The 17,175-nt window shown below is 35.4% G+C and overlaps 1 protein-coding gene across 2 annotated transcripts in view; it reads right to left on the bottom strand.

Moving 5' to 3' along the window:
- Nucleotides 1-17,175, bottom strand: part of WDR72 (WD repeat domain 72) — a 191,326-nt gene that overhangs the window by 72,020 nt on the left and 102,131 nt on the right. For both annotated transcript variants that reach the window (XM_072963917.1, XM_015245018.3), the window contains exons 15-17: nucleotides 12,080-12,897; nucleotides 9,090-9,181; nucleotides 5,019-5,098 (exon numbers count right to left, since the gene is read on the bottom strand). In XM_072963917.1, coding sequence (XP_072820018.1) covers nucleotides 5,019-5,098; nucleotides 9,090-9,181; nucleotides 12,080-12,897 — 990 coding nt within the window. The remainder of the gene's footprint in view (nucleotides 1-5,018; nucleotides 5,099-9,089; nucleotides 9,182-12,079; nucleotides 12,898-17,175) is intronic.

Here is a 17,175-nt window from a genome sequence, read left to right as displayed (position 1 = left end):
GCCTGCCTTCAGATTAGTGTCCGTGCCCAGTCAAGGGCCTATGGTTGAGGGGGTGGGGGTGGGGATGCTTACCACAGAACGTCTAATACAGTATTTTCATCTTAAAAATGAAGAACCTGGGGTGTTGCATCCCAAGTTGCACACAGACATGGTGGACATTCTACATCTTTAGTAGTATATGTCCTCCAAAGGTTCTATACTCTTATACCTCAATAAAAAGCCAGTGACAGTACCTTAGCTTCTTCCTGGTAAGAAATGAGGAAAGGTCCAAGAGTTAGGCAGTGTTCAAGGAAAACCAAGACCTGAATTGGTGAGAGAAAATGAAGGGCACTGCTAATCTAGGTGAACCTGGGACACCTTTCCATTATCTGTCTCTGGCTGACAGTTAAACATTTCATATAGCCATGTTCCAATGACTGCTCCTTTCCCTTCAAAAGCCTGTCCTCTGTCAAGATGACTCATGTTCCATAATTGCCCCGTCCCCTCTGCCTTATCCCCAGTCTATCCATAGGATGCCTAGAGCTAGAGCTTTGGGACAACACCAACTGAGACTGATGCCAGAAACAGAATAAGTATTCATCTAAATATTTTTTTGGTCTCTGTTTTGTCTCATGGTAGCTTGTGAAAGATTTAGGCTCCAGGTACACTCAGAGAACTTATGCTGATGGCAGATGCTCGATGAACTACAGGGGCCGAAGGAACGGCACACCTGAGCTTTAAATATAGGGAGCTTCCTAGAAGGATCAGAGTAGCTTCCTGATCACTGATCATCCTCCTACTCTTGTCCACTGAAATGTTTGGCTAGGTTGTGAAAAAAAAATGGCTAATGAATAATGTGATTTTACTATTGCATACCAAATCCAGTAATGCCTGTCACAATACAGGTACATAATGCTTACTCATGCATATTATGTGATGAGAGACTCAAAACTGTGATAGCTATTGCATACCATGAATATATAATTACTATATACCATATGGTATTTGGAATAAATTGGAATAAATACCATATAATTCTAGACATCATGATACTGATGAATCATGCTTATTAATATCTACCATATCCTGAGATTCAATTATGTTGAATGTTAAATTGAAATGTTTCAATTAACATTGCTAAAACTATATTTACTATCAGATATGATATCTACTAACATATACTCTTCTAGATCACCATGGTTCATAAGTGAACCATGCTTATCATGTAGATATTATGATGGGACAAACTGTATTAGTTATTCATGGACAATTTCACATCACTCAGTTTATTTCATTTTAATTGTGTCACACATTTTATTTGATACCATAGCTTCCAAGATGTGGATAATGTGGTAGAAGGAGCTGTGAATCTGAAATGAGAAGGCCCAAATTTCTGATCTGATTATGACAGTTACTCTAAATGCAACTTTTGACAGGTCACATACTACTCTGGGACTTCATATCCTGCCAGATAAAACAAAGTCTGTGATGCCAAGAGAGGCTAGGATGAAAGCTGTCAGTCACAGAACTTGCATGGAACTTGCTTCTGTCCATACCTATAAAAATCAGGAAGATATTGGAGGATATTTTCAGACTTGTAATAAATCCAGACTATGGTATATCCTTCAGAATGGGCAGTTGTCCTTATGTCCCCACGGGATTATGGCTGCCCTCTCACCCTGGTATGATTATCATCTCTAGGGAGCCACCCACAACTGTGATTTAGAGTATCCCCTATCTACTAGACATATTATTCTATATACTGTATACAGAATATTCTGTAACAACCTGGATCAACATTCTTTCTTAAAAATATACTGGGATCTTTGCAACTTCAATTAACATTTCTAATTATTAGATTTATATATCATGACCGTATTTTTTAACTTAAATTTTGGAACTTTTTGACATATTTGTCACTACAAATGCATAATGCAAGAATAACTAATATGAGTATTATTAAAAATAAGACAAAGCAGAAATAGCAGGATAAAACATATTAACTATAGTAAGCAGGATACTCAGAGCCACAAAGCCAAAAATGAATACAGAATGGCACATACTCAATTGGAAACAAACTCAAAATATACACTTTATGATCAGTGCAAAATCAATACTCAGCAAAATGATACAACTTATATAAACGTATAATAATGTTTTCATAGTATTGGCATACAGTAGGCACTAAAACTATGCTAACAGGATTGAAATAGAGACTATATATTTTAAAAATATACACTATGGGAAGTAAAATTTATGATAATTTCTGACTGTCAATACTTGAGTCTCTCTAGCACATAAATATAGTAGATAAATTTTGTAGATAGTAGGCATAGTGGTAGTAGGCATAGAATTCTTCCCAATAAAATATAAAATCTGTAGGCACTATTTTATATAACTTTGTGGTTTTAATATTGAGCTAGAATTAAAAGCAGTGTAGCTATAAAGCTGTCTTCCAAATGCATGTATAGTTTTCCTGAAAAGACAGATATGCAAAGTATTACGCTCTTATGAAGGAATGTGCAGAGATTTAAAATAAGGTTTAAAAATCCATTGGCTAGGAAAAGACAGTCACCTCTGGGCCACATGCTTATTACTAGAAGTATTACTGTGCCATAGCAAGGTAAAAAGTTTAATGCTTTTCTACCTACACCTTGAAACAGCAAAGTATTGGACAATAGCACAGAGCATTATGGAGACTCATAAGAGCCCCCATGGCCTGCTTGTGGTTTCAGTGTCCAGATTTTCTGGTATAAAAGCATTTTCGCAACACTCAGGCTCACACTAGCCTTTTGTGTCTTTGCATCATCTCCTAGAAAAGCAACACTTCTCCCCGGAGGCCTGGATGTCATGATTTTTAACCACTAGTGTTAGATTATAAAAACCGATGACCTTCAGTGCTGCTTCAGAAACATGCAAATTAGCAACCCCAAAATTTGCTGTTGCTTTCCCAGCATTTCTTTCTTTTTTAAAAAATTACTTTATTTTTTATTTTTGTGGGAGGAGGTAACTAAGTTTATTTATTTTTGGAGGAGATACTGGGGATTGAACCCAGGACCTTGTGTATGCTAAGCATGTGCTCTGCCACTTGAGCTATACCCTCCTCCCCTCCCAGCATTTATTTCTATGTTGGGTATATTTCATGTGTGAGAAGCAAAAGAGATAATCTCTAGACAAACTCATTCTTCTGCAGAATTAACTCATTCTTACCCTTATTTTTACATCCTTACGGTTACTCCCCGTTCAATTTCTGAAATAGGATTTTGCTGTTTTACAAAATCATTCTATTACCATCTAGTGTTCCTAAAATACATTAAAAATGGATTGAAGTTAACAGGATTCGACTAACTGCTTAAATGAACAGCTTTATAAGGAATGTGAGGATTGGTTAATGAAGAATTTCTACGGACACTTGCAAGGGCCACTGTTTTTCCTGAAGGCCCCAGGAATTCTCATCCCCATCTTACGCACGAGGAAAATAATCAACAAGTTAAACCTATCTTCCAGGATTATTGATCTCATCAAATGAGAAGAGAACTTTGAAGCTTAAACTTCATACAGAGCAAATAATAAACGTTTTGGTAATATCTGCTCTGCTGCTAGCATTTTACACAAGGTCATAGAATCATAGAACCTTAAAGGTCCATTAGTCCAAACATATCCAAACCACATTAAAATTTATTTGAAGGTCAAATGAGCAACTACAAAAGATCTTTAGTTAGAGCAATTCAGAATAAATGTTCTTTGAATTCTTTTCCTTCAGAATTTATTCCCCCATTGAGAAGTTCTCTGGGCACTGGGGGAAAAAGTCCCACGTTTAATAGAGACTCTTCAGCATGATTGCTAATCTGCTGAAAAAGTCAGCATATACTAATATTTGATTATTGCAGAGGCATTTAGCATAGCTATTCAGTCATTTATTAAATATTTATTGACTGGCTTCTGTGCAAGGAATGAGTGAGACAAAGTCCCTGCTCTCAGCAAGCTTCTATAACAGTGAGAAGACAGAAGAGAAGCAAGCAAAAAAGCAAATGGTATAATTTCCATTAAAAGGAAACAGGACAAAGAAAATCAAATGGGTAATGTGATGGTGACTGGAGCACGGGGGAAGGGAAGGTGCAGTGTCCATGTTAGAAAGAGTGATCAGGGAAGACTTCTCTGAAGAGCTGGCTTTTGAGCAAAGACCTAAATGATGAATGGAAAAATGAGAATTCCAGCCTGAGAGAAGAGTAAGGTTCTGCAGCGGAAATAAAAAGTTCAATGTGCTAACTTGGGAGAATGATGAGGGAGGGAAGGGATTAGGTAGGCCATGGTTTTAATAATGGTCCCAACTGTGTTTATTTGGTTTTGTTCCAAGTTAGCTTTCTTTGTTTTCCTGTAACCAAGAATAACCACTTGTAACTGGAGTGATCGCTATTCTTGTCCTGCAAATTTGACATTTACGAAGCTCACAGAGAAGAATAAAGTTCCAACAAATAGGCATCTCATCAACGCACAGATATTTCTGTACAATGTACACAACGACCCAGTTAGCTTTTAGGACACAAAAAACCCTTAAAAGAGGAAGAAGAACTTAAGCTGAACATTGAGGAAACCAGCTTTCTAGATCAGCCCACATAGAAAGCATTGTCAGGATAGAAAATGATTTCTAATTACACCTACCAAATTCTTAAGCTTAGGGACCTTTACCTCATGACACAATTTGAAATCAAATAATAGACATTTCTGCCACCAGCTGAAACCTCAGTGGGCAATAAGTTACCTGTAACAACATAAATACCCATCCCTCTGCTCCCCCTGTTCACAGCCTCTAACTTGGTGCATCCTTGTGTATGTTATTTTCCACTTTTCCCTCATTATTAGTCTCTGCATTAGTCCTATTAGTCCTAATGAAATACCCTGGAAGAAAACATTATGCAAAGACAGGAGTTCCTCCTTACCTGTACTCTCAGGTACAAGAGAATATGAATATGAATATGAATAAACCACAGCTGTCAGGAACTCTTCCAGTGCCTTCAAGAACATGAACTGTATCGTACCTGGACATACTGGTCTCTCCAACAGGAAATTAGTTTCAAAAGTGAAACATCAGCTTCAGGTAGATGGGATTCACTCTTACCTAGAAATACACAGAACACATTTGTATCTTGAGACTGTTAAACACAGACGCAACCCAATGATCTTCAACTCTGGCTGCACAGTAGAATCACCCATGGAGCTTTCCCCACCCTGCCCTCCTACAAACACCACAGCCCAGGTTCAATCTTGCAGTAATTCTGATTTAATAGGCCCCAGGGTGAAGGTGGGGCAGGCATTAATATTTTCTAAAAGTACCTTGGATCATTTTCATACATAGCCAGATTTAGGAAACACTGACTGATTTATATGTATTTCTAACAATTATACTAATACATATTCACATCAAATGAAATTCATCTTTATATCTTAAACCCATCTCCATATTTTTGCCAACAAAATGCAATGATTAACATTCCCCCAAAAAACAGATCACTGAATTTTATAACTCCTTCCTCGTACAATTCCTGAAAATCTACCTTGCCATAAATCAATATCTATCACACAGAAAATCCTATAAAAGACTTCCTTTGATTCGTTCTTGCCCAGCCATACTACTCTGATCAATAGGTATAGCACTTATGTTTTAATTTAACTCATTTTGTTATGTATTGTTTCTTTTAAGTTTGCCCTCTTGAATGTCCTTTCTATCTATTTGCCCTAATGTTCACTGTGAAATTTTAAGAGTGAGCTATGGCTTGGTTTATTTAAATTGATCCATAAAGCGTCCGACAGTTCCCTACACAAAAAAGCACTTAATAAGTACCTTTTCATTAATTGAAAATGTACGTATTATCATCCAAATGAAAAAATCGATGAATTAAGGCTTTCTGATGGCTAAAGTGTATTATCTAGGTGCCACATCCAGGAGTGAGATAAGGAGGAATGATAAAAGCTTGTGCTGGAGGGAAAATTGCTATAATTGTCTATTTAAATTAATGTATTAATATATGTTTGAAATCCTGGCTCAACTATTTAAATTAGTATTATTCCAATATGCTTTTCACTGAATTACCATTTTATATATTAATATATATATGTGTGTGTGTATTTATATATATCTCACATTAATGATCAAGGGAGGTGTAATAGAAGGTATTGATATAATGCAAACTGAGAACATGAAAGAAATATATAGGAAACTTCTGACTCATTGTTAATATTATTATTTTTTCCTGATGGAACATATGATGTGAATTTGAAATGACCGAGAACAGTGCATAAAACGTGCAAGTAAGATAGAGAACAATGAGTTTGAAGTCGTATTTTCCACTTCTTCATAAGCACAGCAGGTAAGAAAAATTTTTCTTTTGATCTCTTTCCTTTCTCCCTCTCTCGTTTTGTTGACCTTGTGACTCCACCATCAAAGCGAAGTATTGGTCTCAACTGTAACTACTTACTGGCATCACGGGGTACTTCACAGCGCACTTTAATGTGATGTTAAAATTTTAATATGAGATGGAAATGAGAGCCAACTTTTCTTGGCAATGTCAGTGAGTTAAAGAATTAATTACAACTTCAGGGGGAAAGATAAAAAGAAAACATCCAAGGCTTACCAATATACTTAGCCATCAATTCTGATGATGGAAGTGGGTATTGGTGCCTGTCAACCCTTCACAGAATGAGCACCTCAGAGTATTATTTTATTCCTTAGACTTAGACTTTGTAGAATTAAGAGCATGAAGTGAATTCCTCCTTTCCCTTCACCTCTTCCGATTATTAAAACATAAAACCACGTTTCCTTAGTACCTAACTGAATTTTAAATGCTATAAAGGCCGCCTCTAAACATCAGGGAGACTGTTCAGTAATAACATTAGTTGCTCAGGCTGCTTTGGTTGGGACAGTCATAGGACAAACTGGGACCTCCTTGGCTCTGGTTGGCAAATCCCCAGGTCTCTGCAGAAACCACTCATAATACACCTTAAATTCTAGTCTCTTCCCCAGTGTTATGAAAAATAAAAATTAGGGTAATAACCCCAATAAGGGCTACCACCTAAGGAGAAGGCAGGCAATCCAGACTGGGTCATAGGGAACATGACTTGTGATCATAAATGTGAGAAGTGGCCTGACATAGTGGAAAAAGCTAGGAGTTTGGAATTAGACATAGTTGGGCTGGAACCCTGGCCCTTCATTTTGCCAGCTGGTTGACTATAAGTGAGTCATCTAACTTCTCTGAGCCCCAATTTTCCTAAGGGAAAAACAGAGATCTTCCTACCATATAGCATTGTTTCTATATTAGTTGAGATAACATCTAGTAAAGTCACTGGCCTAATTCTTTGGTCATACTACGATGCTACTAATAAACTCTTACTTTAAAATATCCTGAATTTTCTTTTCAAGAGCCCTGAGAGAGCCACTTGCACTGTTGTTCAGGTCATCCCAATGTATTGATCATATAGCGCACAACTTTGGGAGCAACATATACATCAAGTCTGGAATATTATTCCCATTTTACAAATGTCGTAAAAATGGCTTTTAAAGGAGTAAAAGATACATTCAAAGCTACATAAGTCGTAAGTGGCAGAACTGGATCTTGAGCCTCAGCAGTTTATCTCCAAAACCATTGTTCTATTTTCTATTCATCCATTAATCCAAAAGTATTTGCTTAATTCCTTGCAGGTATTGTTCTAGGAACTGGGGACACAATGGTGAATAAAACTGTCCTTAAAAAAACAATAACCTCCCTGGAGTTTACATTTGAGTAGCAGGAGGTAGAGGGCAAATGAAAAAAATGATATATACAGTATGTCAGATAGTGTAAAGGATTATGTAAACAGTAAAACAGGGAAGGGGGTAAGGTGTGCTGGGCAGAAGGGAGGGTGGCCTCACTGATACAATGGCATTTGAGGAGGAAATGAAGGATGGAGGATGGAGGGGAGGAGCAGCAGGTTGACTTCCGCAGAACCTGGAGAAAGGGCATTTCAGGCAGAGGGAACAACCAGTGCAAAGACCCTAAACCTTGCCTGTGTGCTTGGGTAAGAGTTAAGAAGGCCAGTGTAGATGGAACCAGTGAAGCAGGGGATGACTTCAAAGAGATGAGGTCAGGTGAGGGTGTGTGTGCGATGACATGGGTAGAGCAGCCTGGTTATACAGGGCCTTGTGAGCTACCCTAAGGGCTATAGATTTTATTCAGGGTGAAAAAGAAGCCACTGAAAGGTTTTTAGTAGTAGCATGAGGTTCTAACTTAGTTTCAAGTAGATTACTCTGGCTGTTTTGTTGGGAACAGAATGTAAGAAACAAAAATAGGAGCAGAGGTGTAGTTAAGAGGCTTCTGTGTCCAGGAAAAAGGGGATAAAGGCTCACCAGGGGGTTAGCTGTGTAGGTGCTGCAGAAGGAGTCAGAATCTGGGATATATTCTGAAGGTAGAACCAATGTAATTACTAAAAGATTAGATGTGGCATATGAGAAAAAGGGGAAAGTCAAAATAACATTAAAGTTCTTGGTCTGAATAACTGGAAGGCTAGAATTGCCGTTTACTGACACGTCAAAAATTTGGAGAAGCAGGCTTTGGAAAGGTATTTACCATTTGGCATCAAAAGAAAATCTAAACACCAAGCTTGCTACCAAGAAGAATTCAGGGACCATTATATAACCTTCTGAAATAGCTGTAAAATCCCCTAATATAATAATCAGTTATTTGGTAATAAAGATATTGAGGCGGTAAATGTCCCCATAAATTACACATGACCTTAATTTAATATTAATTACATTATGGCCCTAAGCTAATTAAATATTTAATTTAATCAAATGTTTCCTTTGCTTAAAAATTTCATTCAGACTTTCAGGTATTTCAAAGATAATTTGATGAAATCCACCATATTTCATGTCTTATAAGGTATTTATTTTAATAATAAAATTTTTTATATATTTCAAATATGGACATACATATTACAAAACTCTAACCATGCGAAATGCAGATTAAATCAAACAATAAATATGCACACTTCTCATCCTAAACTGTGGAGTGCTAGCCTATTATAGCACTTTTATTTCATAGAGGAAAAAAATTAGACTGTATCTGTAACTCCTTTACCATTTCGTAAATAACCGTAGAAGCTTGAAATATTCAAAATATCGTTCCCAGGACTTTTCATCTTGTTGTGCACAGACTCCACTTTGAAAGAACTGTTGAAAAAAGATTTAAAGGATATTATTAAAGATGTATAAAAATATTTTGAGTAATAAATTGAAGGTATAAGTCCAAGACCACTTCAAATTTGGGAGCTGAACACATATACAGCAATGTCTTTGACATTAATCTCTTTCGTGAATCTTATCTCCCCACTTTGGCTTACATAGAACCCTAATCCCAATTGAATTGTGAATCTTAGTTTACTAGAATCATCTTGTGAAACACTTACTGGAGGAGCCTTGGCTAATGCAATAAATTTTTGAATCCTATTATGTTCATATCTGCCAAAAAATTATCCCCAGGTACTATCAGGACTTGATGAAGGGAGGCTTTTACCTAGTCCAGAGATTCAATGAGAGGAAATTTCAGATACTGTCCAAGGATATTCTCATAGGCAGATAGCTCTTAAAATTTAGTTACGTCATGCACTCACTTGTCAAGCGTACAAAGATTTCTCAACCTTCACAACCACAGTGAAATGTTAGGAGAATGGCCAATTTTGTTGGAAGGGTTTGGTGTGACAAATCCAATACACATTATTTTGACTTCCTGAAAAATGACACACATTCTCCAACAGCAGATCAAATCTGAAACAACTTATTTAGGGAAGCAGTCTCTAATCCTGAAACCTCCATTCAGTAATTTGTTTTGATAAAAAGTTTTGTAAAGATTTAACTAAGTGTGTGGCAATGATTTTAAGGCCATTTAATGGTAGGCATTCTGAAAGCCCTTAATCTCCCCCAAAGGGTACCGGATATACCCTCCATATCCTTTGTTCTAAATCAGGAACAAACTATGAAGGAAAACCTCTGGGAACAATAACTAAGTCCCTCATATGCTCTGTGGGATCATGATCAGGCTAACAAATTTAATTTGTTAGTAGCCCAGGTTTTTAAGAATTTGAAGAAATCTTGATGATCACCTATTCTATTCACCTCATTTTGTACATGAGGAAAAGCAAGGCCCAGCAGGGCTAAGTGAATAGTCTACAGTCATGTGGCTAAACAACAACAGGATTTTTTCTCAGGCTTTCAGGCTCCACTGACGACACTTTTTTTTTAATTGAAGTATAGTCAGTTACAATATGTCAATTTCTGGTGTACAGCACAATGTCCCAGTAATGCATATATACACCTATATGCTTTTTCATTAAAGGTTATTACAAGATATCGAATATAGTTCCCTGTACTAAACAGAAGAAATTTGTTTTTCAATCTATTTTTATAACAAGATATTGAATACAGTTCCCTGTGCTATACAGAAGAAATTTGATTTTTTTAATCTATTTTTATATCTTACTTTAGGTGTTATTTAATTTTCTTAGTACTAGGAAGAAAAGTGAAAGAAGCCTATCTGAAATTAAAATACATACTTATATATAAATATAAATTATAAACGTGGATTTATATATTATATAAATATATACATATGTATTTTAAGTGACTAGAAGGAAAAAATAGAGGAAAATAAACTGTATGAATCACAGAAATTCATTAGTCTGTTTTGTCATGAGTAGAGCCACCAAACAGAAAATGGAAAGCCCTGTAATGGAAGCAAGCATAACACTGAATCTACATAATCCATAGGACTTGCTACCAGGCTGTAGGATCACTGAGAGCAGGAAAATTATTATAATAGTACTTGGCACAGATATTTGCTGAACTGAGCTCATATCAAAAAACAGAAATGTCAAGGACCGTTTACCACCATGCAACGAGCAGTTCAAATAGTACTTCTTCTATAAAGGCTTTCTGATTGTTTCGTCTCACACTAATTATTCTCTTTGCTCTGACACCTGTAACACTCATACTATAAATGTTTCTTTTTGTCCCTTTACCCTAATTCAATGTTTCCTACTTATTTCATGTGCATTATCTTTATCACTTGAACGAGTTCCTACCCAAATGAGAAATTTATTTTTATTTTCTCTGTAAGTTAGTGCTAAGGACATATTTAGTAAGCACTTGGTGGACTGAATTCAATCCTCTGATATCAGACTATGAAAAACTACACTGAATTTTAGCAGTGGGAGAAGGCAAACACACAGTCAAGGTTAGCAATCAGGCTTTGGAATTATACTGACAGTCAGCCTTGAATCAGCTTGTAAGGAGCTGAACTAATCTTGGGGTTGGTACTTCCTCTTTATAAGCCTCAATATCGTCATCTATACAATGAGTGAAATAATCATAACCTATACCCCAGCCCTTGCTGTGCATAAGAAATGAAATCATACATGTAAAGGGCTTACATGCGACTACTAGATATTAAACACTCGAAAAAGAATAGCTATTATTACTAAACTGTACTTTCTATAAATGAATTAATGATAATACTTCTATTTTAATATGCCAATGTATAAATTAAATGGTGGGATTTAAGGTACAAAATTTTCTAATTTTTCCTTCCCTGATGAGAATATGAAATATATCATCATAGGTATTTACTTAAATGTTTTTTGTTCATACCTAATTCATAGAGAGAATAATGGATTTTAAGGTGTGAGTGAATCTGTCTACCTACCTATTTAATCATTCAGCATCTGGCACTATGATTTTCCTTCTCATATTATAAGAGCATTGGATATTTGTTGGATGAATACATTTTAAAATATATAGACTTATTGCCCAAATTATCCTTCAATCTCAAATAATTAAAAGAAAGATTTTCTTAAATATGTTGTGAGCTAAAGGAGCTGCTGCATATTTACTCTTCATCAGAAGGCAGTAAGGAAGGAAAGAAGGAAGAAAGGAAGGAAGGAAGGAAGGAAGGAAGGAAGGAAGGAAGGAAGGAAGGAAGGAAAGGAGGGAGAGAGGCTAGAGAGCCAAATATAACCAATAATAATTTTTTAATGTCCAAAATAAAAATAGTCAAAATCTCTAGGCATGTCTTACCTGTCAATTCCACATGCCAGTTCTAAAGGCATGTTAACTAACTTATTAACTAAAAATAGTTTGCTCAATAAGTAAACTATCATGTTTGACTCTTGCAAAGAATCAGAATTATTTTCCAGTCCTCTTGGCATCCCAGCCTGATTTGGAAGAGTGGAAGTGTATTTACTTGACAAGTCCAAAACTTTTCTGGAAAATAAATTCACTTTTGAATAGTCTTTTTTCACTTCAGCATTGCATAAATCCCAACCTGGCAGCATCAATGAGAAGTGATCTTCATTTGAAGCAAGTCCTAAAGAAACAGGACCCTGAAGCTTTAAAATATTGAGATGCTTAATACAGAGATTATCTAATTCTTTATCCACTCCCCATGGTAAAAGGCAAGATAGGAGCAATTTAGCTGTGTCTATTGTGAGGTTGGCATCGACTTTTCTTGATTGCTTAGGGTGCATCTTTTTGGAGCTCTTTATTTTCTTCTGCCTTTTAATGCCATCATTTTCTTCTGATAATTTGATGGTATTGTCTCCTTGGGCTGGGCTTTCACTGACAGGCTGGGCTTGTGCCTCCGCTGAGAGAGGACCGCAGGCGGTTTTATTTCTTTTCAGTGTCAGTGTTTTCTTCTCTACTGTGCTTTTGGCTCTTCTCAGGATCTCGCTGCCATAGAATGAATTGGAAGGGTCCACGTCACAGATTGGAGTTGGCAGCAAAAGTTCAACAAGGTTTTCCAGATCAAATAGAAGGATATGAAATCCAATGTTACTCCATTTTGTCCTCACAGGCAAGACATTAAAAGGTCCTGAGAAGGACTTGGTATCAGCAACCTAAGGGAAATAAAAAAAAATTATGTGTCAAAGTTCTTATTTTAAGTGACTTTATTAAAGGTTCCATGATATTAAAATGGCATAAAAAGAAATTATCAAGTAGCAGTACAAATAAGCAAATCATTTCAATTTTTTGCCTTAGCTAAAAATTCCACTCTAAATTAAACATTCTATATTCTAATATTTTTGAAAACTTTTTTCCTTTCATATTTCCTCTAAAATAAGATGAATCAGGCTATGGAGTAACATAGCATCAGATTAATGTCCTTTCAGATACACTTTCATATCTTCCTATCAATATAGCCATGAAAATACACAACAGGGAAAAAGTGGGTATGAAAACTAAGGACAAGAGTTAGAACACCTGCAAGAATTTAGGAAGTCTTTTAACAAAAAGGGTCTGTCCAAATTTGTTTAAAATGTTAAATAATTGGAAGTAACCTAAATGTTAACCAGTATCAAATTGCTTTTGCTTTTTTTTTTTTTAAAGGCTTATCTTGTGGACTTGCATTTGTTCTTTCTCTAAGAAGCTTTTGCCCTAAATACTGGCCCAGTGGGCTTCCATACTGCAGTTATGTTCCTGCTCATTTAGGAGGCCTTCCTTTAGTACCCTGTGCCCTCATGCCAACCCATTACTCTCTAGCCTCTTCCTTGCTTTTTTTTTCTTCATAGTACTAATTATTACCTTATACTATATGAAATGTTTATTTGTTTACTGTATATTTTCCCCAATATCATTCAGACTCCACCTTTGCGGGAGTGTTGTGTATCACGTTGTTCCCAATGCCTATAAAATAACGCTACTATGCAGCATTATTAAGTGGCTCAATAAATATTTGTTGAATGAACAATTAGTGTATATATACACACACATATATATATGTATATATATATACACACAATGAAATATCATTCAAATATTCTAAATGGTGGTATACAATGACATTTATTGGGAAAAATGTGTTCTATTAAGCAGAAAAAAAATCCTTTTGTAAAACTATGTATGTGCTAATATACAGATTTTAAAGATTGATATATACATATATGTACACATATAAATATATATTAATATAGAATATGTTTATAACATGTGTTACATGTATTCACTATACATAGTAATATAAATATTTATGTGTATATAGTCACAAGACATTTATCAAAATGTTGACAACAGTTAATTGGAAAGAGGGTATTAAAATCATGTTTATTTATATCTTATAGGTTTTTTAAATCTAATTTTTTGGAACTTTTTCCCGTAATGATATCTTTAATTTGCAATTATAAAAAAGAAAATTAAAAAATAAACAGTTTAAAAATTAAAAAAACAAAATAGGGACAAGCTTAAAAAGTACTTTTTTAACCAATAAGATAAGGGTTAGTATAACTATTAATAAATAATTTTTGCAAATCAAAAATAAAAAGTACTATACACATTGAAAAATGGGCAAATAGCATCAATAGCAATTCACAAATAAAAACATTCAAATTAAAATATATAAAAAAGTGTTTACTACCAGTGATAATCAAAAAGTAAAATTAAGATAAAAATACCATTCACTACCTATTAATTTAGCAAAGAGGGTTTCTTACATTATTTTATTATGTAATGTTTAGTACATACAAAATAATACATACACTATACATTTAGTCCTAGGATTATCAATGTTGTATACCAAGAAACATGGACAAAATTATATAGCATCTTTATCCATAACTGCCCCAAGCTAGAAACAACCTACATGCCCATCAACAGTTGAAAGCATAGAGACATTATGATGTATTCAGGCAAAAGAAAAATATACATTGAAGATGAAAGAACTATAGACATTCAACAACCACATAGCTTGGATGAGGACAGTATAAGGACAAGTACAGGAAACTATGAAGGTCTGAAGTCCTGACTCAGGCTGGGGGATTCACTAAGCAGGAGTGACACCCAACTGAGATCTGAAAAGTTAAGGAGAGATGAACTAAAGAAAAGTGGGAGGCCAAGTATTCCAGGCAAAAGGAAGAACATGTGAAGACTCCTGGGGTGATGACTGGACAAGGAATGAGAAGGTATACAGGGACCATGTGCTGTAAAGATGGCTACAGAGTAGAATATGGGAGTGTAGAATGAGCCACACAGGGCAGGAGCTAGATTACACTGAAGCCTTGCAAACTATGTGGAGTTTCAAATGTATTTGAAGAGCAGTTATGACCCTTGAAGGGGTACTTAAGCAAGGAAGTCCCCTATACACAAACTAAAGCCATGATTTCTTTCAAATTAGGGGTTTATGAAGCAGGCTGAAGACAGGATTCTACCCTCCAGTGCCCTTCCACTTCAAAGCTCTAATTAATCTTCCTTGGCCACAACATCTAGACCTCCTCAAATACTGGGCCAGTCAAAATCATAGCAATGGTTCTAGCAATATACATATTCCCTGATCTGGTCTCATCTTCTTATTTTGCGACCCACACCAGCCCAATAGGCCCATTGTACTGCCATAAACAAAAATCCTAAATTTCTGCTCCTAAATATGGCCACCTTAAGCCTCAGGAGCAACTGGATGCTTTATAATATTTTTAAATCATAAGTGTTATCCCACATTTACTTACCATACAACAAAGTTGGTTTCCATTTGGACACAAGTTCATTAGATGATAAGTATAAACCATTGTTATATTTTAATGTACTATAGTGATTAAATATTATAATTCTAGCTTGTCATCATTGTTTGAACACTTAAAAATCTTTCAAGAAATAGTGAGTACATTTTTAAAGTCATGTCACTAAAGGATTTTAAAAATAACATTTACCATTACTTTGTACACAAGTAATACAAAATGACAATATCTATAACAGTAATTCCTGAATTTTAACATATCATAAGCTGTGCATACACAAAATTTAGTGATGTGTAGCAAAGGCTATAGTAAGTTTTAACCTTATTTGTATTTGCATGTTACCTACATGCAATATATTCCTTAGAAAAGAATTCTATTAAAAGTAACCTGCTAAATCATGACTGAATGACGTTGTGCAAAAATGTAAATATAATTATATTACTTTTAGAATGATAAGGTATATGTAAACCATCATTATATTAGAAGCATTTTAGAAACATTTACCAATCTGGTTGCAATAAAAAAAAGTCTAGAACAAGTAATGAAATACAAAAGTATTTCATCCAATCTATAGAACTGCAAAAATGTGAGGGCTAAACATAAAGTTTAAGTTATTAGTTCACATGTTGTTTATAGAATGCTCTCTGATTGCCTGGCAGATAATTCCCAAAATGTGCTGTGCAGGCTTTGCATACATAGGGAAGGTGCCGGTATTTTCCCTAACATCACTTCACATTTAGTCCTACTCTCTGAAGTTCCAGCTTGAGGCAAGAGAGGAGGTGTGGTTTACAATCAGAGCAGCAAGATGGTAATACTAAAGGACAATGGTCCATTCCAACCTCTGAACTTTGTGAGGCTGAGGAGTAAAATGGTACTGATATATCTACATGTGAATGCTCTAAACAGCAGGTGGGGAGTAGAAAGACGCACACAGAGCTGAGCTCTTTGTCTGAAGTACACAGATTGAGGGAAAAGCTACTGAGTTAGAAAGTCTGCAAGTAGAATTCCAGATGGCCAGCGGGCAGAAATTATTCTTCTACTGCAGAATAAATGACAAGTAAAACTAAAGTCAACAACACAAAATTCAAACTCTCAACAACCCGGTATACATATAAAAAAGAAAACCGAAAAGGCCCAAAACTTTGGAGGAAAAGAGTGTAATATGTGTGAAGGTATAAATTTAACAGCTTTATTTTTTTAAGAAATCTGTTCATGTATTTATCTTTTTATTTACTGTGCTGTGTTCAGTTTGTGCTTCTTCCTTTTCAATTTGATTCGGAAACACAAAATGGTTAAACAAGACTTTTTTTACCCCCTGCCTTTGAAAGTGGAAATACACGGTCTAACAACATGTTCTGATAAAACTTCTCCCTGAAAACATCCTGGATCCCCTGCTGAGTTTGTTATAAAAGAATTTGACCTGCTCAACCTACCACAACTACAAAATACATTTGGTAAAACTGACTTTTAAAACTACTCTCATCTTCTCACTCTTGTGATTCTGCACAACAAGACCTAATACAAATATTCAAACACAAAGTAAGAAAACATATAGGTAATAGCTGCCAAATATTTTAAATATTTAGTTATGTTAGAGCAACAAGAATTTAGAAATGGTCTAATCTGACCCCTTCCCATTAAACAAGGGAGAATAAAGGGCAGAGAAGTTAT

This window comes from Vicugna pacos, chromosome 6 (assembly GCF_048564905.1).
Source record: "Vicugna pacos chromosome 6, VicPac4, whole genome shotgun sequence".
In the NCBI taxonomy this organism is placed as follows: domain Eukaryota; kingdom Metazoa; phylum Chordata; class Mammalia; order Artiodactyla; family Camelidae; genus Vicugna; species Vicugna pacos.
This window is presented reverse-complemented; position numbering and strand designations above follow the sequence as displayed.